Source organism: Cyrtonyx montezumae, unplaced genomic scaffold (assembly GCF_038088225.1).
Source record: "Cyrtonyx montezumae isolate F1298 unplaced genomic scaffold, pur_monq_1.0 scaffold_17, whole genome shotgun sequence".
NCBI classification, from domain to species: Eukaryota; Metazoa; Chordata; class Aves; order Galliformes; family Odontophoridae; genus Cyrtonyx; species Cyrtonyx montezumae.
The window spans coordinates 24,297,285-24,325,253 of record NW_027071903.1 but is presented as its reverse complement, the minus strand read 5'-3'; the positions used below and the strand labels follow the sequence as shown (position 1 = coordinate 24,325,253).

Genomic DNA, 27,969 nt, shown 5'->3' with positions numbered 1-27,969 from the left:
ATAATTTGTCTAGAATTTCTCTGAGGTTCAAGTCTCTTTTTGCCTGCTTACAAGCCACTACCAAATCTATTTAAAGTTTTCATTTTCAAGTTTTTATTCTTATCTTGTCTCAGATATCACCTCTATTGCTCTCTACTTGCATTTCACCCTTCATCTTAACTCTCTGATATGTCACTCTCTGTTTGTCAATCACACCCTTTAGGAGCTCTCAACCTCCCAGATTCCTAATCTTTTCAGTGTTCTTCAGATTTGCTGAATTCTTCTTATTTCTTGTTTAACTGTCTTGTGAAAGACTTTCTAACTCAGAATATGGTGTAATAAAAAATTGTCTTAACTTTATTCCAAAGATTTAATGTTGACCCTATCAGATACAGATCTGTAGTCTGGGGGCAGTGAGTTATGAATTCCAATAGAATCCTTATCTATGACATTATGTCTATAGAAATAATTAATCAGAGGTGGAAATATAATAGAGATGATTAACCATGATCCAGTGATGATGTAATGTTCTGAAAGATCACAGCTACGTAACTATCTGGTTAAAGAATTAAGATAAAGACCAAGATTTTGAGGTGTTTTTGATGAGGTACAATCTCATCACCTTCATTAGGGTGCCATAAGATTGAATATTTCTTTTATTCAGTTTCATCTCTTACTGCTCAAGGATGCTTATCGTTAAGGTCTTTTGTGACCTTAATGATTCCAAGATTTAAGAGGACTGGAAAATGCGTGCAGCAGTTTCTGTTTACCATCTCATCTCAGAAACTCAGAAGAATGTATAGAAAATGAGAATTCTTTGTAAAAGTGATCTATAGGCTAGAATAAAATCAACCTCATTGTCTGTGGGTTTCTCATTACCTTCTTATGCCTTTGATGACTTTTATTATGGACAATATGTCTCAGATCTACTTAAACAATATAAACTGTGTTCAGTGATAGTGTTTTCCATATAAAACAACAGCTTTGAAATGTGTTTTTCTTTATTTTGTTCTGTTGCTGTTGTTGTTTTGCTGGTTTTTCTTTTTATTTTTTACACAAGTAATCACTGTTGCTTCATTAACCAGAATTTGCAAGGGAAATATTTGTACACCAAAGTGAGGGAGAGTAAGCAAGATTCAAGAGATTATACATACAGAATTACTCCAGAAAACATTGTGCAGGGAGAAGGGGAAAGATGTAAGAAAATTCGGGGAACTCTTTAAAGACTGTACAATTTTTAGGTAATAATAAAAATATATTAAAAATATTAAAAAAAAGAAGAAAAACAAAAACAGACATTCTATGTATTGGTTCTGCAAATGTGTATGTGAGTATTCAGCTAATGTTCCATGCAGATTCAACTCCAGTTTGACACATTATCTACATAGTTCACTCTGAAAGCCCTATTTATTTCCACAGAAACTACAACAGATACAAAGAGAACAATAATGCTATTGAATAGAGAAAATTCTCAGCTACAACACACTATTTTTTTAGAGTCACAACCACTAGGTGATTTGAATAGATGAGCTGATTGGAGGGCTCCTAATTTCATGGAGTGACAGCTGTGCATGACTGCCATGATCATGGCTTGCTTTTCATGTTGTTACCACTGCTGAAATGAGCCACACACTGCCTCACTTTGCTCATATCCACTGTTTCATCTCCATAAACATTCAGCAAGCGTAAATGAATGTCACTGGGTCCCAATTTTTTCCACATGAAAAGACTCAATTCCATTCCTTACTTTATCCACATTTGACTTCGTTCTGTCAGGCTGCCCTTCTGTTGTCTTCTGTCTCACAACAACAAAATGTAATGGAATACTGGTGAGAAGAATCACCCTCTACTGCCATACGATCTATATCTGCCTCTGATGTCATGGGTCGACATAACAAAATAGGAGGCATTATTTCAGAGCAACCCTTGTATATATCTTCTGCTTAGTGGCCCTGTATTTTCTTAAAAAATAAAAAAACTAAAACATATTTGGTACTAAACAGAAACTACATATATTTTGTTATGTTATATTTTGAAAAACAGGATACTTTTTTTTTTGTTTGCTTGTTTGCTTTTAATGGGATGTGATTCTTTGTTTTAAACATTGCCCTTGCACTTGCCTTCAATATAATATTTACAGGCTAGCTAGCATTTACTTAAACATGGCTATTTTATTCCCTCAAGGTGTTATGCATCTTTGCACTATCACACAATAGATGGCATGTTCCTGCATGTTGACAATGTTATTTTTTACTCAATTCAAGGATCATAGTTAGGAATTAGAATTACAGGCTGCTTCTCTGGAATTTCAGTCTTAATTATTATTTTGCAGAAAAGTAAATAGCCATAAAGTGCCATACTCTTCCATGGTCCCTATGACTCTAGAAATTGCTATTTCTTAGCTAAAATTATGAAATATTAAGTCTATGCCTGGTTCTAACAAATGCTGGTTTCCAAGAAAATGAGTTTGCGCTCATTTTCTCTGTCATTGAAGGTCCATTCTGCCAACTGTTAGATCTTTGTAATATATATTGCTCTATCCCAGCTGAATCAAAATTTTCGGCTGAATGTCTCTTAGAATAGAAATGCTTCATATTGTTTTCTTTATGGCTTATGGATATTAAAGTAAAAAGTGAGAATTTCTATTTCTGAGAATGGTTTTGTAAATGAAAGGTGAATCTGAATGTCAATCGTGATGATGTGTGATGTGATTCCAACCTCCGAATTCTACCAAAGCTTCTTCTAGACAAATATGTCAAATATACTACAGAGTATACCATACAGAGATACAGTTTCCAATTACAGAGATTCAAATAGCCTAGTAGAGGATCTCCCTGTTTATACGGTCTGAAAGGAAAATGCATTTGAGTGAATTCTCATCCACAAAAAATGATACGTGTTTGCGTAAACATACATACATATCATCTGTCATGTTCTTTCCTCAGGCAGGTTATTTACCAGTTACACAATAGAAGGTATTACATGTTTCGCTACCAGGATATGTATCTGTACAAAAAATTGCCAGTCTCTGAGAAAAAAAATCAGATTTTATTGCAAGATATTTATTGTTTTCATCAGAGTTCATTCTAGGTGCTTTGATTATAGCTTTCCAGTCCTATGTTTATCTGCAATAAAGAAAGAATAATTTCACTTGAATGAACAGTGTGGACCTGATGAAAGCTGGCAGCATCAAACTAAGTGGGATATTGTTGCTGCTGTGACTAAGTGAAAAGGATTTATTCTAATGCTTTAAAGTCATCCACGTGACTTACTTTAACCTCTTTTATAGCCTTATTGAAAGCTTGTATCTCTGGGGAATACTTTTCTTCATAATCAAAGTACAGACAGGCATGATCTAATTTATCATAAAATGTCATGCGACAATGAAAATAAGGCAGACCCAGTTCTTTCCAAAACATTTCACCAGAACTGCATTCTCCTTCCATTTAAAATGTATTTATGCTTTTCTTTACTCTTCATCCTCTTGTCCCTTGGCGACACTCTGAACTTAAGAGTTCCCCAGCTTCCCATTTAGTTTAAAAAAAATAATAATAATTATAAAGAAAAAAATATTATTTCCAACTGAGTGTTGGGCTGGTAAAACTCTAGAAAAATCAGTTTTCTATTGTCCTATGTCTGATGAAGATGAAATGGAGCCAATTGGTTGCATAGAATAACAGCTTAACTGATGATTATTTGCATGTGAACTGTATGCATTGCTGTGTTCTGGACAATATCTGAGAGAAAATGGTTGCATACGAAAGATTGTGAATTAATGGCTCAGGTAGAGGTTATTAGTCCACTGCAAGACCATTGGCAGGAGGGTAGCTGCTAGCTGTCCATTCCTTACTATACAAGTGACCAATAATATGATCACCTCACACCAAAATAAGATTAACATTTAACTTCAAACTTTGCTCCCTTATTAGGCAAGTAGATATATTTTCTAATCACTGTGGCTACTTAAAAAAAAAATTAAACAAAAACAAGATCCTCTGCTGAACTATTACAAATACTAATAACAATTTAAAGCAGGACTCTTCTGAAAGGATATTCAGAATTCTTTTCTGGTTATAGGATTCTCAAAAAGATGAATGGCTGACAATTTTGTCAAATATTTGTTAGCGCTGAGAGAATTATTTACTCTCTTTTCTTAAGATTCACTGCTAAACTTTAATGTTCATAAGAATTAGATTATTTTCTATATCTGGAAACTGCTAATTTTGGTTTCATGCACAGATACTGTATGCAGTTTTTAAGAATATAAGCATTTAAGCTCCAGATTTTTACTTTACCTTTTCATCTCCTGCAGGTCTGGCCGTGGACTATATGGAATTGATAGCATGCCGGACCTTCGCAGAAAGAAATCTTTTCCCATTGTTCGAGATGTGGTAAGTAATATCTAATGCCACGAAACTGTTCATTCTTTTTTCTCTAGATCTTTCAGTTGCTGTTGTGCATGTCAATCTACAATTGATTGTTTTATGAGAAAAACTATTTTGAGAGATGGGACGTAGACCAGGAAAAGTCAGTGTTATAATATATTAGTTAATCTGAATATCTGAATCTAGGCTATCTACTAGAAAATCTGAATATCTCATCGAATATTCAGTGTGCACATTTTGAAATAAACTAATTTTAATGTTGAACTAGTTTGTGTGGAGAAGCTGTTCTTGAGTGTTTGAAGTATTGATTGGTTTGATTTATTGTGATACTGAAAGAGGGAAAACGTTCTTTTTAAGAAGTAACACTGACTTCAATATGAATGTTTTGATGACATGTTTTCAGTGCAAGATGGGCTATGTTGTTTTAGCAGTCATTGTTGGCAATAATGGTTTAGGTAAATACGTTTCAGAAAGCAGAAAAGAATGGAAGTTACATTAGAGTAGTTGTGAGTTCTAGCCTAAACAAGATTAAGTAGTATCACTATGCACTGAAGAACTTGAAGTGCCATTCACATTTCTCTTTTTTTTTTCTATAGTATGGAATTCTTAATTCCATAAAAAACATATTTGGTCTCTGGTGGCAGTGAACCTTAAAACCAGGTTCTCATGATAAAGAAATGAAGGAGAGTCTACCCAAGTAAATTATAAATACGGTTGCATTCATCCTTCATCAAGTTATCGCTTTGGTGTTTAGTTTTTTTGAATCTCACAGTTAATCTGCTGTGAGATATCATGCAATCTGCATCACAAGAAAGCACAGCAACAGTTTTAGAGTAGAATTCTTTCTGCAGTCAATCAAAAGTTGAAATTTATAGAATAGTAGGGCCTGTAGTTCTTGAAAACATCTTTTTGACAGAAGCTACTTTACTGCAAGTTGTGTTTCACAAGTATAAGTTACAGCCATAATGAAATACATTTATGAGTAATGCAGAGCACTTCACTTTATTTTTTATCTTGGAACTGCTTACAGATATATTTTTCTCATTTGGAACTAAGAATCTTAATTGTCCTTATCTTGGAATAACAATCAAAAACATAAAAATGGAATTAAAAAATCACATTGTGCAAGGATGTAATAAAACTTGCATTTGACTATTCTAATGTATTCAAAGGCATTGTTTACTGTTTTGGTGTCCAATTCAAGGATAATTATTCTTGATGAAATTCCATCTTACAATCTTACTAAAAGTAAGATTTGTAAAACTGCAACTTATTCTGGAATTTAATAATTATGAACGTATAATTTGTATCTTAACACATATGTGGATAGCATATTGTTATTTTAAAACGACGTATAGTACATCTCCATTCTGCTGCTATAAATCTAAAATAAGCTTACCGAGTTATTTCAGATCTAGGGTGAAATATTGAAATATTATTTATATTTGAAAAAACATGCTTTACAAGCAATCTCCTTAGAGCTTTGAGGTTTCATTTGCTTGATTTGAAAATAACTCATTTAATTTAGTAAATTAATTTTTGAGTCTTTCTGGGATCTGATATACTGTAAATGGACGTTTTCATGTTTACTTATGCAACTATGTCAGGAACATAAATAATACTAATCGAAACGAGTGCTAGTCTCTTTTGACTGTGAATGAAATAATTTGTTATTTTATTATAAATTAGACAAAATATTAACATTCTCTAATTTCTTTCCTATTATGTCTGGATTTTTCAGGCTATGGTAAGTGCTTTTATATTGACAAATATTGTAACATATTCATAATGAATCTCAGGAATTTCATCAATGTTATACCTTATGCCGGCCATTCATTGCAAAATAAAAAACCTGTTTTATGACCAAGCACTTCATCCTAAGTGAAATTTTGTCTTATGTAGATGTTATGTCCTCCACATCGTATATGCCAAAATTGGTAGAAAAAGTGAACGTTTATCTGTGTATTCCAAATATCATTTCTAATGTTCTAAGAAGACTGTTTAGAATCCAATGTTCAGTCCCAGAGGGACATAAATCTTATTGAGAGCTAGATAACTAGAGGTTAGAAGTGTTCCCTACTTCATACTTCTCTTGTTTCAATCAGGCACACTAGAAGAAAATGCCTATGTCAGCTGAACTCATAAGCCACTGATAATTCTATTTAAGTAAATTTTTCCCCAACAACAGCACTCACAGTATCTAGAACTTGATTACACTACTATAAACTTTTCTAATACTAAAGACATTCACATAATCTGCAACTGAAAAGTTCTCAGTTAATGTATGTTTCTAGAATGATCATTAGATAAAAGCTAAATAGCTTGACTGTTCTGCACATTTGCAGATAACATTTCCTTATTGAATAGACAAAATGGATTGGGTATTTTAATGTTGATGTATTAATTATATCAATAATAAAAATTGCAAAATACTAATTGACAATCAGGGTGGATTCTTTTTTCCAGCTCTACTGATTAGTAAGCATAATAATTTAATTACATTTTTATGTGTTCTTGGAATTAAGTTAGTTGTAGGGACATTAAGAAGGTATTGATGAAATGGTTTGTCTTCTTTTTCCATGTCATATCTTGAGGATATGAAGGACACGCTCTTGTTTCTTTGCTATAGAAACAATGAAAAATAAATGTTGTTAGTGTTGACCAGTAGTCACTGAGTTGTCATTTCCTTTCCAAATCTGTATTCTTGGCCTAACATTGCAGTTCTGGATTTCAGGATCATGCATAACCTTTTCTAATAGGAAAACTGTGTGGAAGGGGTTATGTAATTTTGAACAGTCCCTTATTTCCCCTCAAAAGAATACACACACACCAGCACTGTCTTTCCAAATAACAAAATATAGATATTTAGAAAAATAAATTACTTCTACTTCTTCAAACAGAAACAGTTATGAAATAATGCTGCTTTTAAATGTTGGATTTTTGTCATGTTCTCCTCCACTGGATAGCTTTTGCATTAGATTTAAATAATAAAAAATAAAAGCAATGTTTGTAAAGCAGTATCAAATATTTTGTTGCGAGCATGTCAACTCTTTGATTCAAATGAGCTATAGATCCTGTAGAAGAAAAAGAATGTGAAGGAAAAGACAATTGGCAAAATTGAAATCAATTTTAAAAACAGATGAATGAGTTTTGCACGGCACAGCCTACATTTGTGAACAATTGAAGAATGTTAGCTTGTCTTCTTCCTCCCTGTTACTTTAGCTTCTCAAAACACAGCTTTCTTCCATTTTAAGACAGGTGGTTCTTTTGTCACCCACACAATTTTCAGATAACACTTAATTGTAGCTTTAGTCTAATCCTCTTGTTCTTATAGTTACAATTTCTATTGAATTGGCTAGAATGATTTCTAGTTGTATTAATTTATTTAATCTGCTCAGGCAAATTTAAAGGTAATACATAAGATAGTGCATTTTTTAGGATGTAAAATACTTGAGTTCAAAGGGGAAAATAAGCTATTTTAAATTCTGTAGCAGAGATTTTTAAGAGAATGTGAAAATTAAATAGATGTTCCCATTTATAGCCACCTTCTTATTACTTTTGGTTGTTTGGTTGTTGGGTTTTTTTCTTTATAATTTTCTAGCACTTTATTCATGATGAAATAGTACCTACATAGAGAGCTTTTACTCCCTTAAGCTCAAATTATTATATAATCATGGACACTGAGATACAGTATATGAACACCAGTTTGATAGGGTAAGCAACTGTAAAATGCTGGACCAGTGTTATCTTCTGTCAAAGAATGATGTTTCTCACCCTGTTCTTCCCATGTTCTAGCAATATGAACCTCTTCCCTGGAGGCTTCAAATGACAAGCTACAAGAAACTTTCATCCTTCCATGTATTTTGGGAAGGGAATATGGCGAGAAATATATGTGTGTATGTGTATTATTATTATTGTACATTTGGTATCTGTCACCTTATTTCCCATAAATGAATATGGCAGCATCTTTCCCATCCCTCTTTGGGAAATAGTCTCTCCTCGTTTCATTCTGTCTTTAGGAAAAGACACACAGCTATCTCAGTTTTGTACTTTGAGCTGTTGATTCATTACAACCTACAACACTTCAGAATAGAAACATTTTGTGTGCCATCTCTTGAAAGGTGTATTTCATTCTGACAGAGATGCAGAGACACAATCCCTTTATTAATCTGTAATGACTGTTAACTTTTTTGCTTTCTCATAAATCCCCTATCTTCTATTATACATTGCAAACTTTGTCAAGAACAGCCTAGTTCTCTGTATATAGGACACTGTACTGTGATTTTTGACACATTTCTGATTAAAGAGTAAAACTGTGAGCTGCATGATTCCAGGCACAGTCCTTGAACACTGAGACTTTATGGGCATGTGGAAAGGTCAAAATTACTTCTCTAATTTGATTTTTCTTACAGGAAAATAGCATCTAACTGTTGCTGTGTTGCTGACTCACATGCATTGAGAGATTGCTGAGAGTTCAATGTAATACTGTTCACTAATCTATATTCAATATTAATGTTCTTATGCTCCTTGTATTCCTGCTCTGATATGTTGTCCATATTACCCTATAGCCTAGAATGGCTACCATTGTGTTTTAGGGAAGTAAATCTAAATGGCTACTTTCCAGGACTCTGAGAAGAAACATATACTTCAAGAGGGTTGAGGAAATGGTTATCTTTATTATTAATCATTTTTAAACCCAAAATTCTACTCATTATGAAAACTTTCTATTCCTCTTGATGATCCTGTTTTGCTTGCCATTTATCACTTCAACATGTAGGTACTGTAGATTTTGGTATTATTGTCACAGAATGTTTGAAAAAGCAAGGAATGTGTTTTCTCTCATGTAACTTTTACAATCTCACTGGTCTAAACTGATGAGATTTGCCATATTTACAGAAACAAAGTCAAGAGAAAGTTATGGAAATGCAAGCAGAATTATTTAGTTCTTAATAATAGATAAACTGAGAGCAATTTAATGTCACAGATTTGATTAACCCATTAAGAGTTTAAAATAAAAAAAAGTTCTTCTTGTACCATATTAACTATGGTAGGACAACATATGGACATATACTACAGAAAAGCAGATGAACAGGGGTTTAATCCTTGTGCCATACATGAAATAGCAGATGTTAACACAATTATCTTATGATGAAGAGAGTAGAGTAGAGACTGAGCCTTTTTTCTTCCTACAATAACCAGAGTATTTCTTTGGATACTTCTTCATAGCACTGAATGAAAATTAAGTACCTTTGGGGAAAAAAGTTTTAGGTTTCATAAAGACTTTTTTATTTAAGGCAAGGTGAAATTTATACATATACATGCAGTTAAAAAAAATGCTGGCTGAATTACAAAATATTATCTGGACTGACAACCTGAACTGTAAGACTGCTGCAAAATGGTCTCCCATGTTGCTGCAAGCATGGACAGCTTCTAATTTAAGGCAGGATGCTTACGTTTTTACCACATTGATTTGTTTGGTAAAGCAGAAAAATGGTGACAGCCTGTGATTTAAAAAAAATCTAAGTCACAAACCCTGTATAACAAGTTTTATATTAGAAATGGCAGCTCAGCTGGGCATTGCTGAAAGAAGCAGTAATGATGATGGAAAGCATGCTTCCCCTATCTACTGAAAACTTAGAAGTTACGCACCACAAACATTAGCTCAAAGTTTCTGTAAATCCTGCTGTTATGCATAAGTATGATTAGTATAGCATAATCTAGTCTACTTACCTTTTGTTAGACTCCAAGGTTTTTGTTATTAAAGTATAATTTTTAACTGTATTTCTTTTGCTTTATACAGACACTTGCAGCTCGAAAATCTGGTATTTCTATGGCCATGCTCATCCGGACTTCCATAAACAACGAAGAAATGGTAAGTGCTTTCAGTGACAGGCTTGATTCATTTAAATAATGGAGGTTGTTTTGTTCTTAGCTTCTTAGAAATTATTTCACCCTTAAACAGGGTAAGACTGCATGCATAAGCATTTTTTTTTTTACTGTGCATGAACTTTCAAGGACCTTAATGGCATAAAGCTGCACCAATGGAGTTTCATATCGAACATTAGGAAAAGGTTATTATGAAGGTAGTCAAACACTGGAGCAGGTTTTTGAGAGAGGTGGTTGATGCCCCGTGCCTGACAGTGTTCAAGAGACCTTTGAATAAGGTCCTCAATAACATGCTTTAACTTTTAGATAGCCCTACAGTGGTGAGGAAGTTAGACTAGATTATCTTTGAAGGTTCTTTACAACTGATCTTTTCTATTCTATCTGCTATCTGATCCACTGTGAGAGAACTTGATTGTCATTGTCTTCCGTGAGTACAAATATGTGCTGTGCTATCTGAATTTCCTTCTCTAACTGCTGTTCAGAACACTTTGCTTAATTTAGAAATTTTGATCCTTAAAACAGAAGCTAAATGCAAAGAATTGCATGGAAAATTCAGAATACTAAATGGTGAGGCTCTAGAATTTGATGTCTCTAGTTGAAAAGTAATGCGTGAAGAAAGAAACCTCCTTAGCTGTTCATTCATACAGTTGATCTATGTAGAAAAATATCTTGTTGAAGTTAGAGATACTTCTCTGAAAAGATAATGTAGTACCAAATGCATGTCACAAACATGAATAGAATATCAGGAGTTGATAGAAATTACCAGGAAAATCCTGGGATTCATTATTCAGCTGCATGGGCACACTGCATAGCTCAGAAAACAATGCTAAGAATCAAAAATGTATAATCAAGGCATGAAAAATACAGATATAATCACATGTGAGAAAAAAATAAACAAATGAGGTCTGTTTCACATGAAGACGAAAAGGCTAAGAGAAGTTCTGTACTTTTCTTAATGGAAGTAGAAATAGAAATTTGTGGGTTTAAAACAGAAAAAGAAAGCTATACCTAAATAATGTGTTACATTTTCATTGCCAGAGTAAGCAGGAAGCATAAAAGTGGGGGAAAAGAAGACAAAAAAACCTCTGAAATAAAAACATTGCAGGGAGAATGAAAAATAGGGATTTCTATGTCACCTTCGACTAAGAAGTCTGGGAAAACAGTGTATTGTTTTTAAAACTTCAGCTCTTTGACCTAGACTCTTTTTTGAATGTCAATAGAAACTCTATCCTACAATCTACTTCACAGTGAGGACTGATTTACTTCAAAGGTTTGCTTCTGCTGACTTGCATCCATGGCATTCAGAAATTATTGAATGCAAAAAACCTTTGTTTCACAAAATAGTTATTTGGGGAAACTTTTAACTTTTTAGAGTGTCCAGTTGCACTGTCCTTTTTAATGCCTGCTTTTAATATCACACTATCACATAACACTAAGAGATCACACTATCAGAAAGAGTGAGATGACTCTGCAAGGTTTCTGTGCAGGTTTTTTCAGTCCTTATGGACGACTGAGCTCTTATTTGAATTTTGTAAATATACTTCCTATTTATAAAAAATGTGATCCTAGATGAAGAAAAATTTACTTCATACAAGTATTTACCAGTAAAATCTTTTGAAAAGATCACATTCTCAGAGCTAGTAAAACCTGAATGGCAGTGTTAACCATTTTTTACTTCATTTACATTTTGCAAAAGGTAATTATTTTGAACAAGACAGATGATGCTTAGCTCAGGAATTTTGTGATTTTGATGGTAGCAGTTTTAAATAACTGAGCTCATCATGCTTAAAAGATATTTTACTAATTTGAAGGAACAAAGGCTTCTTTTGTGCCTCTCAAAATCCTTATGCAAACAGAATCTTCTAGAACATACTTAAAAAAAAATAGTGCTACATTTTTTTTATAGTCATTAAGGTCCTTAGATGAATGGAAAAGCAGACTGAAACCCACAGTGCAAGTGTGAGTACATCCATCTCTACTCTGATTTTTTGTGAAACTTTTATGCTTATATGGTAATCATAAAGGAACAATTTGCTAATGCTCAGGGATAGATTGAGAGAGGAAGCAGCTGTTGTTTGAAATGATTTTCAGTAGAAACAGTGTTTATTTTGTTCTGTATTTTCAAAATAGCAACAAAAGTTGATAGAACAAACCACTGTGGAATCTTAAGAAGCAGTGTGAAGCTGAAGAAAAATTCTAGAGATTAGACTTATGTCAAGGAATCAGTGCAAAATAAAAACTTCTTCCAGCTATGTTGTATCTGGTACAAATGTACCTGAGTTCAGTGGAAAGACCCTAGGATATTCCATATGTTTTACTAAATAACGTCTACTAAGCAAGAAAACAATATCATTCATTAAAGTTACTATTTTTTTGTGATGATAAGGCCAGGTTCAGCTACTCACATACTTGTCTGCCCTCATGCAAAAGCTTGCATTCATATGCTGAAGGACTGAAAATGTAAATAATTTATGGAGCTAGTATAAATTCCTGCACATGCAGGAAGAAATGCATTTGTAGATCCTGAGTTAAGATGTGCTGTTCAGGAGAAGAAAAAAAAAACAAAACAAAAAACAACAAAACTCAGGGAACAGCTCAATGCAAAGATTTATCCAGTGGTTACTGTCAATCAGGAAAAACTAATGTACTGTGACCAAAAAAAAAAAAACTGGAAGGGAAAAATATACTAAATTTTTCTTTATTCTGTTATGCTCTTTCAAGCTCAGTTTGGTCCAGACCACAGGAATAACTGTTTTAGAAACAGATATTTCCTAAGGAATCTATAAATGAAGACATTATTGGAGAAGCAGACCACAAATACAACTTAGAAACATAAAAGTTTAAGGGGGAAAATGTGAAAGGTTACCTCAGAAAAGAGGTGCATAAGAGAAGTCTGTCTTATGCTAGCCCTTTCTAAACATACTGAAGTGCTCATTCTAAGATAGATGTAATGGTACAGGTAAAAGGATCTTCAATGTTTAAATCAACATTTTAAATAGGTGAAAAGAAATACTTTTCTACTGAGCCTGAAAATAGGCAGCAGAACTCAGTGCCCTAAGGCACCATCAAAACAAAGTAGAGCAAGATATGGAAACAAAAAGAACAGATACTTTCTGGGATAAAAGAACTCTTCAGATAATGTCCACAAACCAGATGAAGTAGTACCCACCGTTGAACTACTAGGAAGAAAACACCCTTCAGAGAAGTTATCCTTTACATTAAGGCTTTTCTGTTCTTGGCTTCTTTTTTACATTTCAACTTTTTCCACAGGGAATGTTAGTGATTTTGTTAGAAACAGGTTGTTTGGCTGGTTAAATTCATTATGAAAATGCTTTCAGTATGAGAACTATTTGAACTAATGTTTTTTGGGGTTTTTTTATTAACTAAAAAAAAAATCCAATGCCACTTATTTCAAATATTAAAACATGAGCTGAGCTTTGCCACCCAACACCACCATTCTTCTAATGTAACATATTTGTGAGTTTGTCACTCCTGACACAGTGAGTGTGCGTGTTCTCAAGCACTGAAAGATCTTTTAAGCACTGTCAAAGTACTAACCTCAGTGAAACTCAAGTTTTTTGTTTAGCATCCATTTAATTACTTTGCTGGATAAAGAGACTGAGCGAAAAAATTGTGAAAACAGTGTCAAGTGGCATTGATAAATTATCTGAAGTAAAATGTAACAAAAATGAACATCACTTCGAAAGGTAAAGAATCCTCCTAAAAGTTAACTGTGCTGTATGTTGACATGCTTTGAGTTCAGTGAATGCACAATAGATACTTTAAAATAGAGAATTAGGAAAGAAAGCTTCTGGACAGTAAAATAAATAAAATCTTCCTTTACAATTGTACTTTATTAACAAGGCATCAGTTAGAAAGGGAAAGATCATGTTCAGCAGCAAAACTCATCTAAAGATTGTGTCTTCCAGCTGAAAACTTCATTTACCTTCAGCTGTTTATTTCAAGGCCAGTTGATCTGTGCTATTTCATTACCTACTGCCCTTTCAGAAGCAGACAGAAGTTGCTCACAAAAATCCAAAATGATTTATATTTTATGAAAAAAATCAGTGAAGTTAATAGGGTGAAAGCTTCAGACTTATGCTGATACTACCAGAGGTCAGGAAGGTAGGAGTTATCTACACATAAATCTTCAAAGACCTGATGGCTTCTAGTTTGTAAGAAACACCATTCCTCAGCAAGTGGCATTAAATAACCTTGGGGTCATTTCTGAATTTTTCTTTTTTGTCTTCATAGCCTCCATGAGAGGCAGGGGTGGATATATGTACAAAGAAGTTAGGTAGCTGTGGATAGTCCAGTCCCCGATAGGATGTTCTAAATTGATCCAAAGCAGATTTTGCTTGCTTTCAGTGGTGTTTATTAGATGGCTAATATTTTAGGAAAGGCTAAAGTTAGAATGCAACTTGGTTATTCTTTCTATTTTTTCATCTCTTTCTAGTTTTACAGTGTTCTCAGGAACTAGGATCATGCATCCATGAAACGTCTGACATCACAGAGTAGAGGTTATTAATATGTAACTAGCAATTTCGGTCAGAGGTCTAGCAGCCTAAGCTACTTAATACCATTTGTTATCCTTACTTCTAGTGCTTGAACTTACAAAGTAGTTGATTTATGATTTCAAGACAGTAAATTCATTGTTTCATGGCAATTAATGTGCAATATTATGCAGATATATTTTTATTTTTATCAGGTAATTTATTTTTAGCACATTAGCCCACATTTGAGGGGAGATGTAGCCACATAAACAGAACTAAGTGCAAGAACCTGTCAGCATACTATTAGGGAGAATAGTATCTTGTACTCAACATGTACTTCCCACAGCTGAAGAAACATTAAAATTATTAGTGTTAACAAGCACTTAAGAGTATAATCAATTGAAAACAACTGCAGCTACAACCCTTCTTGTAGAAGATATACATAGTTCACAGAATAATTATTGCACTTCATTGGCTCTAGTTTAAATTCTTTTTCTTTTTCTCTAGCTCCACACTAAAGCTATTTCTTGTTTATTAAGCTCAAGCCTTTGAACAACTTCATTCCTCTGAATTGGTATTCTAACCTAGCCTTGCTTTTTAATGTATATTTTCAGAACTGCAGAAGTAGAGATAAAGCACATTGACAAATTACACACGTTCTAAATGTTTTTCCCCCGTCTGCTACAGCCACACAGCCAACATACATCTGCTTTGGGTTATATCTGCCTAAGATGAAGTGATGGTAGAACAGATCTTTTGAAATATCTTGTGCAACCACTTTTACTAAAAGAGACAAGTTATTCACTGATAAGGGAACAAGTCTAGAGCTTCTAAAACATTTGTAGCAGGCTCCTGTGCATTTAATGAAAAAAGAACCAGTCATATTTGTGTATGGAGTCCAATTGCTGCCTACAGACTGCTGAGTTTTTCTCATCTTTAATAAGCTGGATTTTAAAAAAATGGAGATCTGTGTGGCTAAAAACAAACCTTCAACAAGTAAATAAGACCACTGATTCTCAGTGAGGTTTTGTTTTCTTTTGTTTGTTTGTTTTTGGTGAGTTTTCAACTCATTAAGCACTATGGAGCTGATTCAGATTGTTTGTAATACTAATCAGCAAATAGCTGATTGTTCTGCTAGAACTGGTCATGGCTGCTAAAGCAAAAAAGAAGCCCAAGAAATAGGTGCATATTTTTAAGAGTATGAACTATTCTAGCTTACTAGGTAAAAAGAGTCTTTTTTCCCCAAAAGTGAGGTAGTCAACATGCTACTATGGGAATACAAAATAATAATAATAATAATGAGACCACAAAATTAGCCTGCTTTTTGATAAAGTTATTGTGCAGACATTATATAATCAATGTATATAATCACAGTATATTCTGTGCAGTATGTCTGAGACCCAATTGGACGTATTTAAATGTCGAGAAATAATGTTAGATAACTAAAAATCATCAGGGAAAGTAATGTTGCTGATTTTTTTTTACTTCATCAAAATATAAAACACTGATAGGACTGATAATAAAATAACTGAGTAAACTTTTTCCAACTTAACTCTCCTATTTGTGTGATCAAAATGTAACTTAAACTTCCTTTTCCTTCAAAGTGCAAGACAATGAGGAAATCAGAATTTCAGAGATTAGTTCATACTTCCATGTATGACATTGTAATTGTAATAACGTGTACTTAATAACATAAAATTTAACTTCAGTTCACTTGCATGAAGCAGTACTTCAGCTCAAGTCCTGGTATATTTTTCTCACTCAACAGAAAATACATGTTTTCAAGAAGACTTTGCAGGCTTTGATCTACCCAATATCATCAACTACACCTCATAACTTTGAAGTTTGGACAGCAACAACTCCTACATATTGTTATGAATGTGAAGGTCTTCTTTGGGGCATAGCCAGGCAAGGAATGAGATGCACGGAATGTGGTGTTAAATGTCATGAAAAGTGCCAAGACCTCCTAAATGCTGACTGTTTGCAGAGTGAGTATTTTGTGGACAACTAACACTTTGCAGTACTTGATGCAGTTATTTTATCCGTATGATCAAACATTTCTTACAGTGAAGGGCCAAATCATCAGAAACGAGTGAAGGCATGTTGATTTTTCAGTGGCTTAGGACCTAGCCAGAAATTGTGATTGTTGTCTTTGTCCTTGGAATGTATGGAACTTTGGTCAGTTACAAAATGATGTTTCGTAGCATCAGTATATTATATACTTTGCATTGCAAACGGCAACATCCAGAGGAATTTATTGCCTGAAGTTAACTCCTTGTTTTAACTCAGAATGCAAGAGTAAAGATAAAGGAAATACTAGTAATCACTGTAATCACAGTAACATGCTTTCATCAATCAAATCATAAATATAGGAGTAAATCAGATCTTCTTCAAAATACTAAACCACATATGCGTAAGGGAAAAATAGATAGGTAGGAACTTCTTTGAGACTAGAATTAAGATGAACTACCCCCCCTTTCTAAATCCTTTTCTCCAGTCTTTACAGACTAGAAAACAATAAGCAAGTCTGCAAGATTTGAGTGTAATCTTTGTATTTCTGTATTCATATGACCTGCAATTTGGTCATAATGTACTTTGTTTTTCATGGGTACAGGAGCTGATTGCAGGTGTTAATGTTGCCGCACATCTGTGGAGAGGCTCAGATTTTATTATCACTCAAAACTAGAAATCCTTTCCTTGGGTATGGTGCAACACCTTCAGATTGTATTTACATGCTGATCACAGTTTTTTCTGCTCCACCTTTCCCACTGCTGCCAAACTGATAACAGCTGAACCACTTTTCCAGTTACCACAAACCTGAAGCTGGCATGAGATGCATCCATCCCTTTAATAGTTGGCTTGTCTAAAAGCTCTAAAAAAAGCTTGGCTAAAACTGTTGTGTAGAATTATTCTTCTTTTCATACATTTTACTTCTTTGAAGCAAAATTTACCCATTTTTTCCTGACTTATGAACTATTGTCAGCCCAAAAAGTGGAAGAAATTGTTCAGAGAGCCATATTGCCTTTTAGATTTTTTACAGACTTGTTAGATTGAGGGAGCCTGCAAACATTTTAAAAAAGGATTTCTAGATATTTGTGCTGATAAGTCTAGAAAAAATGAACAATTTAGTTTTAAAAGAGTAAACCTCTGGAAGACAAACTGCAGACATAACAAAATTGATGCACCTAAAGGATCCTGGTCTTCACATCCTGTTCTTATGGATACTTTTAAAACAGTCACCATTTTTAATATCCCATAGTCACCAGGACATATTGGCCCCCAAAACTTGTGGAACTCTTTGGTTTGGGGGCTTCTTTGTCTGGGTGACTGATTCTTTTTTGATTTACTTGTTTTTATGTGTAGCAATTGCTAACACATCGTAGAAACAAATTGCCATTTCAAGCTCCTTAAGATCAATACATAAGCTTATTTTAAATTAGGTTTAATAAAATCAGTACGATGTTCATTAGAGCTCTCTTCAACAAGATGCTTCTTTCTAACAGTAGGTGCAACATTAAATCAGAATTGATTTTAATCTTGTTGTGTCTGTATTAGCCCCTACAGTGGAAGGGCCTTGTTATCTTATTATGTAATGTAAATTATGATATTGTCTTAATTAGTCTGATCAATACTACACAAAATAAAGCTGTTTATTTCTGTCAGCAACAGAGGATATAAAAGCAGTTGCAGAAAATGATTTAGTAGAAATATAAAGTTATGCTGTTTATTTTTAAATAATAGAATTTGGAACATGCATTAAAATGCAACTTTTAATTTAATTATTCTGTCTCTTAAATCAGTAAGACTTTCCTATGGAAACACAGGTGCCATTCAGAATGTGTCCATGGTTCATGTTATATCCATACTTTTTAAAGGACATAAAGAGAAAATAGAAAATGTTGCTCTCCTTCATCTTTCAGGAACCACTTGTCACACTCTCCAGTGATCATCTCATGACGTAAAATTACTAGATAGTTCTCCATCTGGTGTTTGGTTTCATGGTCTTGTTTAATTTATTTTGTATTGATTCCTAATTTTTCAGTGTCCTTAATCTCCTCATGCCTTGTGAGCGGCTGAGGATACTTCATTTGTTTTATCTCGAGAAAATTACTGCATTTCTTCAGTCCTGAGAAGGGAAAGCAAAGATGGAGATGCTGGTCTCTTTTCCTTGGTAGCCCGTAACAGGACTCATGCATAAGTCACAAAGCTGCAGCAGATGAGGTTAAGACTGAATATAAGGAAACATTTATCTATTGTGAGAATGGTAAAACTGTGGAACATGTTTCCTAGTGATGTGGTTGAAGTTCCAGGCCTGTCAGTGTTTGGGACACGTTTGGATAACACCTCCAGTAATATGGTTGAACTTTTGATTAGCCTTGAAGTGGTCAGGTAGTTGGACTGCATAATCTCTGAAGATCACATCTAACTAAACTATTCTATCACTTGAATGTTGATCATTTCTTTCAAGATTAAGAGATTTCCAAGATTTCGTGAGCTTTACTGGCTATGGAATCTCATCATTTTTTCAATCCTATGAAATTATGCCATTTTCCTTTACTATATATATCCCTTTTACCACATCAGAGGACCAAAAAGGAGAGAGAAAAATGATACTTCAGACACAATGAAAACAATGAAGGAAGGAAATTACAAGATTGCATTTATTTAAAATTTTTGAGATATGATGCTGAGAGATAATCTTACTCAACACTGTAGATATATTGATAGTTGATTCAGTACTCATTGGAAGCTGTGAGAATCTCAACAAAAGCTATAAAAAAAAAAAGTTTGCTGGTATTGTAGGAAATGAACTGAGACCCTTTAGGTTGAGCAAAGCATTGAAATATCTGAATTCTAATTGCAGAGCAAGTTGTTTAATGTATCTTTGTCACAATTTGACTATTCATTTAAAAGGATCCATAATCATTTTTACCTCTCAGGAGCTGTGTTTAGAGTGCTATCTGTGTAAAGTTTTCACAACCTTTTGAAGAAGTGCTTGCTGCTGCTAGCAATAGTGATGTTGATTATAGTACTCACTGCCGTTATGCCCTGGCACAGCTTCTAAAATCATGAGCTAAAATTCAGTACTACTTTGGACAAATGGCAATACGGCATTGATTATAAAGTATTTGTTATTCTCATATCTTGCTTTAAATTTCCATCAAGAATTGGAATAGAGAGCTTAGCATGGTAGAGGTTTCAGCTTATGCTTCCGTTGTTTGTAATACCATTCTGGCCACATCTCTGAGTTTCTTTCCTCATACTGACCTGCAAGATAAGAAGTATTGACACTTTTTTACAAAGCACACAAGTTACTCGAATTGCAGAGACATTGATCGGGAACATTTAACCTGACTGACAAATGATAAGGAGAACTTCGTTTTGGCTTTAAAGTGACTCTGAGATGGGTTAAAATTTTTAAAGAGAAATCTCTTCAGAAATCTCCCGGGAAGGATAATGAATCAAACCCATTACAACATGGTCTCCTTGAGAAACACAGCAACTCTGTTATACAACAGTAAAATCTGAAGTGGTTGGTCTGGGTCTTCAAAACCAGCAAATTGCTTGAATATTTTCATTTAATTTCCAGAATTTTATAGGTTAAACCTGGCATCATTCATAGGTTAATACAGTCTAAAAGTTATTCTCATTTGGATAATATACTTTGATATCTATCATCCTCATATATTTACTGAATAATAACAAAAATGCTACTGAGAAATAGAATCTGTCTGTTCTGGGCTTGTGATATAATTTATCTGAGTGGTCACTCAAGAGATGTTTTCCAAAAAACCATGAATTTTAATAGCACTCAAGCACGGGTGTTGTTTTGACTGAGTTTTAATAATAAAATGTAGTGATTGCCATTAAGTTTTATTCCTTTGTTTTTGACGTCTAGAAGTACTGTGAAAACAACATGCTGTTATGTTTTGCTCCAGATAAGACGTGGATAATTACCAGTGTATCAGCATATAAAGAGCAAGTGTTGTTCTTTCTTAAAACTGACCCTACATTACATGTCTTCCATCATGTAGTTTCTATGTATGTGACACAAACCTTTGCAGCAGTGCAATACATTTCCTTGTTGCAAATATATTAATTTCAGTTAGAAGATTCTCTGCTTTCTTCTGCCCTGGTGTTTTTATCTATTAATACATCTGTATCTTTCTACTTCATACTAGGAAGGAGACTACAAAACTCTCCCTTGAATCCTACCCCTGGCCTGCAGCTGTTAAGAGCAGGGTAATGGAGATTCACATAATTCTTAGTATGCAAAACTTAGTATGCAAATCTTCATAAGATTCTCTAACCCCATCTCATTTTTTTCCAGAATCTCATTTTTCTATTAGGCATAGTATTCCTTCCCTGGATGGTCTCAGTGCTGGAACTCTTGGAAAAGCATTTCCTTTAATCTATTCAGTAGAAACCTGAAGGTCATATTTAGAAGTATGGTTTCAATAGCCACCAGAATTTCCACCATTAGCACAGAGCTTTGTGAAACACGCCTTTGCTCACTCATGGTGCTTAAAAAAGGGAAATAATGTATTGCACTTTGATCTCGAGTGAGGATGTCATGTCACTGCTACAAAACTGTTTTGGCAGTTAGGGTAGTCTCAAACTAATCTAAATGTTTATGTTCACTGAATTATGAATGCCTCAGTTAGAAGGATTTATAGGATAATTATAATATCTATGTATATGCGTATGTATGAACACTGTTCAAGGAAGGAATGAAAAACTTTCTATGAGTGTAGGCAGAGTCAGCAAATGAAAGATGTATTTGGAAGTGGTAAAATAAGCATCTGAATCTGCTATGGCTGTTATTTTTTCTTTTTCTATTGTTCATTAGATTTCCACAGTTGGAGAGCATAGTAGGAGACCAGATTAATCTTCTTACTGTCAAACAAAAACTTCTTTGAAAAATGAAGTAAAAACACTAGCAGTTTTAAATATTGGTTTTGTTATTAATAATTTTGTCATCATGGAACAAGTACATTTCCTGTGTCATCCTGTTCTAAGAGGAGAAAGAAATGAAAATATTGCACTGTGCTGATCTATAGAGAAAAAAATACACCCAGTTTGAAGAAGTAATTTTAAATGCATTATTGTAGTTTAGCTAATAACAAAGGCAAGGTCAGAGCAAATAGACCCAGATATTGGACACTTCTGTACACCTTTCTGTAAGAATCAGCATGCCTAACTATATAAAAGCAGTTAGATATTCTGATGTTCTCACTGTAGTGATCAGTACTGAACAGTACTGATTCTATAAATATTTCTGCATATAGTGTGTAACTGAATGAAGGTGAATATTAACTTGTCATGTTAAACTTAGACAATTGTCAATTTTTAGATATTACAAAGAATAATTATGAGTAGCTTGGTATTGCCCATATGAAAAAATATATCTGCTTTGAATGCTGCAGTACCAAAATTTCATTAGAGACTCTAAATAAGAGAAAGAACTAAGAAAGTGTGATTTTAAGAAATGTGTTGACCTTTTCTCTCATTTCAGGAGCTGCTGAGAAAAGTTCTAAACATGGTGCAGAAGATAAGACGCAGAACATTATTAGTGCTATGAAGGAAAGAATGAAGATCAGAGAGAAAAATAGACCAGAGGTGTTTGAAGTAATCCAGGAAATGTTTGATATTTCCAAAGAAGATTTTGTACAATATACAAAAGCAGCAAAGCAAAGTGTTTTGGACGGGACATCAAAATGGTCAGCAAAACTTACTATCACAGGTAAATTTTCTTCTGCATTATTTGCTCTGAGAAGTCTCTCCTTCCTATTTTTCTTGTTGAGGAATAAGATTTACTATAGTTAGAATGGGAACTGTGTGGTAAATTGTGTACTTGGTGCATCTATAAATGTCTGAACTTGTAGCATCCAAACTGGAAAGTTTTAAGTTGGTAAAACCACTTTACATTCCACTGCTCCAGTTGGTAAAGTAGAAGCTTTTATTCTGTTTCCTTTACCTCCCACCAGTAACTCTTGTGCTTTAGAAAGTTTTTGCCAAGTGTTGATCAGCTGCAAGTGTTGAAGGTCATGACGAGTGACATGCTCTGAATGCTGCAGTGCACAATTACTGACCCCGCTGATCTGGGACTTATAATCCATTTTTATTCCTTGACTAAGGGTCAAACAATTTCTCAATGCTGTATAGCAACTTTGCTAAAGTATGTTTAAATCAATTCTTGGTACCTGATGTTTCAGTCCTATCTGTTGGATTGTTTTCCAAAAACAGATTTTAAAATATTTTGAAAATATTGTTTGTATAATCAAACATTCACAGCATTTAAAGAATACAGTATTGTCCTCTACTGCTCTTTATAAGCCAAGTGTTTAGGGCGGCAATCTTAGCAAGTTAACTCAGCAAATATGCAAATGCTTTCAGGCTGTCTATCTGCTGAGTAAATACCAGTTTACCAGTGTTGATTCAAAAGTTACTCACTTTGCTGAACTCCTCTTTTAGAAGAAAAACCCATAGTTATTTCAGTTTTGTTGACTCAGCGTTTAATTATAGGACCACAGAATAACTTCTGGTGTAATTTTGGAAGGGTAATCTGCAGTACATTCAAATCCTCTGCTAAAAGGAGGGCTCACTTGAAAGTTACATTGCTTACACAGGATTTTGTCCACTAGATCTGAAAGAATTCTGGGGAACCAGTTCTAGTGATTCACCATTCATATTGTTTTTGTTATTTCTTAACACTGAACTAAGCAGATATGGCTGAATTCCCACAGGGAGCTGATGTGCTGAGTAAGAATAGTCACCCATTTTTATGTATTCATTTTTTCTGAGCACACTGAGATTCATTATTCGAAATGATGGACATCAGAAAATATTTGCTAAATGGTACTGCTGAGACATTTTAAACAATATGTGCAAAATATTAAAACCTAGCTCTGCAGATGTTAGCAGCCACCACGAGTGTTCTAGCTGCAGCTTTCTGGGTTTGATGGGCTGCCTTTTGACAGTTTTGCTTTCTCTCGAGTTTTCCAGCTTTATGAATTATGATGGAAAATGATATTATATGGATTTTTACTTGCTACAAATTCATAAAGACGTTAACTATTCCGAACATTTGCTAGCATAAATGCTGAAAAACACATTAGCAGATAAAAAAAATGCAATTGTCACTCTGTTTAAGGTAGAATGGAAAGTATTTAGAAAACCATCATAAGTTTGTCTTTCTCGTGAGAAATAGAAATGACAATCACATTCCTCATGACTAGATTTGTAATCCACTGTGCGGATTTTTGGAAGTTTATAGATATTTTTTTCATATTTGGGTAAAAAATGAATTAATTTATTTTGGATTTAAAGAAATTTTGTCATTCAAGGTATCATAACATTGAATCCAAATTATACAACAGTATTATGTTGCCATGCTAATTAAACCAAAGTTTGATATGAGTATCTGAGTTATGTACAGAAAGGAAAATACTTGTTCTCTGCTTTCTACTGACTCATTACATTATTCCTCTATCAAACCATTTTTGTAAATTTGGTTCAGTCCATAAGGGTAGTTAGAAAAATCTTATTTATCTCCAGTGTAACAGAAACTGGGAAACATGACCTAGAGATCTTAGTTTCAACAGCCCTTGTTCTGAGGGCTTTGTTTCCTGTTGCTGCTGTCACTGTCTCATTTATTTCTTGGCAATAAAGACTATGAAGGCTAAAGTACATTTCTCTCATTTTGTTGCAGTGCTTTGTGCTCAGGGCTTACAAGCAAAGGACAAAACTGGCTCAAGTGACCCATATGTTACTGTGCAGGTTGGCAAAACCAAACGGAGAACAAAGACTATTTTTGGAAACTTGAATCCAGTATGGGATGAGAAATTCTATTTGTAAGTATATAACATCACATTGTTTCTTACTTTTCTATTTTATATTTGGGTAATGAAATACGGCCAAGTAAAAATCTTAATCTGAAAGCGTTTGTTGTCTGTACCATGCATGTGCAAAGCATTAATAAACTAGCTCTAAATGGGGAGGGAAGTTTTTTTAAAGTGTATTTATATTACTCATGCAACTCATAACTATGGGGAATCTATTGATGGCATCTATTTGTTCCTTATTTTATAGAGAACTTCGATTACAAGTTATTCAGACTTTCAACTTAGGTGCTAAAAGTAGATGTAAATGCATTCCTGTGCCTCAGGCACTGATCGTGACAGTTAAAACATGGTTTTATTGAACATTACGATTACCCTAGGTGAAAATGGGGCACTGGTATTACCTAGCATACTTCAGAAATTGAGCTGGGTTGTTTGTAATGGTTATCCTTTCCAAGGCCGTGCTGTCTAGAGGTCAGCTTAGAAGAGTCTGGTAGGATCCTTCTGTCTCCTTCCCTTGGCTACAGCCCCAGAACTGAAAATGGTACAGTTTGTTGTCAGCATATTACTTAAGTTCAACCCTGACAACAAAATAGATGTTCCAATCTGTTATATGTTGACAAAGGTTTCAATATGATTTCGTGCCAGCTGTAATTTTGGCAGTGTTCCCAGAAGATCTTTCAGAAAGAGATGTTGCAGTATAGGAAATTCCAATTCACATATACTACACTGTTCCTTTCGTTGAAACTTTGCTTTAGGACACAACACATTCCTGATTGAGAACGGTACCTACCTGATAATGCTATCAATTTGCTTAGTGTTCTTCCTCTCCATATATCAAAAGTATTTCAGCATTTACTTTTTTCTCAGTTTGATTACTATGTGCCACTGTATATGATGTGATGTTCTCTTAATTAGTCAAAGTCAACTGGAGATTCTGAAAGGATAAAATAAGCTTTAGATTTTGTTTAGAAAATTTTATGTGAAAGGGAAGTATTTAATCATGTCATATGTAGTATGACATATGTCATGTCATAATCAAGTATTTAATCATTATCATATGTAGGTAGTGGATAATTTATAGAAGATCGTGGTAGCAGTGCTAAGTTATGAAAAGATGAAATTATAATTTTTAAATGATATGAAATTCCAGAGTTTGTTAAATGAAATACAATCTTATTTGTGTTCTTACTGAGAATACATACAGATGATGCATTAGAATAGTATATGTTACAGAAGTCTATTATACTTACTCTTAATAGAGCTTTTCAAAACTGGATGTTAATTTGGTTCTATTTTAGCAATGAAACCTTGTATCAGTGATTATAAAAGCAATGTTTCATCTTTATAAGCACCTGTGAATTTATTAAGCAGCTTAAAGGACAGCTCAGGATCCTGCACCCTGACCTGTCAGGATTCAGAACTGCTTATTTCTGAACATGTGCAAAATACAACTTCACAGTAGCCACTCATCACAATGAAAAGTAATTGTCTTCAGGCTGTAATGTTTAATTTCTTCTCCCTTCTCTTTCTGAAGACATCAGTTCTCATTATTTCTGCCCATATAAAACATGGAGGAAAAAATCTGTCAGGGATTTCGTGTTCAGGTTCCTGAACATGAAAGCATTTGAAAAAAGCTTTGTTTTCTTCAAGAAGATGCAGTATTGTCACGTAGCACAACAGCTTTTTTTTATCTCCTCTATTCTTTGACAAAAATATTTTGCCTTATGATTTGGGAGATTATCATTCCACTTGTGGGTTTGAAAGAGATATGACCCAAGATGGCACTTTTACTTGTCAGATAAAAATACATCTATATTAAACAGGGTATGCTTATTCCTTGCACAGATTCTAAGGCCAATATCAGAAATGAATAATTAATTCAGGGCATGCTCACACTCAGAAGCTTTTTACAGGCTACTGTATATAGACAGTGTTTTCTTTTGGGGGGTTTTACAACACCAATTGCTGCTGAAATGCCATATGTCATTGAATGACTGTGAGTAATACAAGGTAGGAGAGTAATTGCTTTCTTCTATTTAAATGTATTAATTGTGTAATACCTAGAGCTGGATGAGTAACTCAGCAGATTTTGTATGCAATTCTGAATTTATTTTCTCAACTATGTAAGCAGAGATTATTTTTACCAGAAAATCACTGGAAACTTTAAATTTTTATATACTTTTTTTTTTCACCCAGAACCTGTAATCCTTTGCCGTAGCAATAATGTTAAAACACCAACAACACAGTTCTGCTGAATAAATGCATTTTAAATGCATTAACTAACTGCATTTTCAGTCATTCTTATGTAGTTGCATTTTCTACAGTGGTTATCTCCCTGGCTTATTTAGTACATTGGATTTCAATTAAAAGAATACCTGAAATGTATTAAGCAAACTAAATATTTTATCATAAGACTTCAACGTAAAAAAAAAATGAATATAACTATTCTATTGACTCAGGAATTTTCACTTAAAGTTGGCTTCATTTGTTATCTTTGGTAGTCTTTAATACAATCAAACACTAATCATCCTTATAATTCCTAAATGCTGAATTCAGAAATTAAACATAAACGTAACACAAAACTATACACTGTGTATTTAATCATAATACCAAGACATACACTTAAATTTCCTGATGTATTCTAAAACAAGGACTTGGAAAAAACACTGGCTACTCAGTGCTCATTTGCTCTGTCATAGCAGAGAGAGGGCAGTATTCAAGTTGGCAGAATTACACATAATCCTAACATGACTGTATGATTAGAAGAGAGTGAATGTTTCAAACTGCACATTCAATAGAGCTCTGCTAAATGACCATGACATGGATATATGGGATAGATTTAAATGTGGGAACTCATGAATTATGACTAAAGGAAAGCATGTGTACACCTGCATGCAATTCAGTAAACAACCCACTGAAGACTATCAGAGGAAGAATCTTTCCTTGGAATGTGTGTTTTTTTTTTACACAAGCTAGGCAAGTAAACATAAGTACAGATGCTCCTCTAAATAATGTATTATAGGTAGCAAGGGCTTTCTAATGTCTTAATGAGTTACAAGTTATCAGTGATAGGTGATTTTTATTCAACCCCAGAACAAAGGAAGAATCCTGCAACTGTCACTGTCCATTTTCTACCTTCTTCTGGTTGTGTTAAAAGAAAACAAAATAACAACAAAAAAGTATACATTTTTGTTTTCAGTTGTAGGAGAGAAAAATATTTTGGCTGAATAGTTTTCAAATTTTTACAGACTTCTAGGTCTATTGATATTTTAGCTGCATCCAACTCTCTATTAGAGGTCTTCTTTACTCTCATGCTTTTCTTGACTATTCTCAATAGTTGATTCAGATTGCTGATATCTGCCTTTTCTGGCAGTATTTTCT

General features: G+C 33.9%; 1 protein-coding gene across 1 annotated transcript in view; it reads left to right on the top strand.

The window, feature by feature from the left end:
• UNC13C (unc-13 homolog C) overlaps positions 1 to 27,969 on the top strand; it is a 121,338-nt gene that overhangs the window by 19,365 nt on the left and 74,004 nt on the right. Inside the window, exons 4-8 of the mRNA XM_065733860.1 lie at positions 4,292 to 4,370; positions 10,165 to 10,236; positions 16,512 to 16,731; positions 22,260 to 22,487; positions 24,456 to 24,597. Of these exons, the coding sequence (XP_065589932.1) occupies positions 4,292 to 4,370; positions 10,165 to 10,236; positions 16,512 to 16,731; positions 22,260 to 22,487; positions 24,456 to 24,597 (741 nt within the window). The remainder of the gene's footprint in view (positions 1 to 4,291; positions 4,371 to 10,164; positions 10,237 to 16,511; positions 16,732 to 22,259; positions 22,488 to 24,455; positions 24,598 to 27,969) is intronic.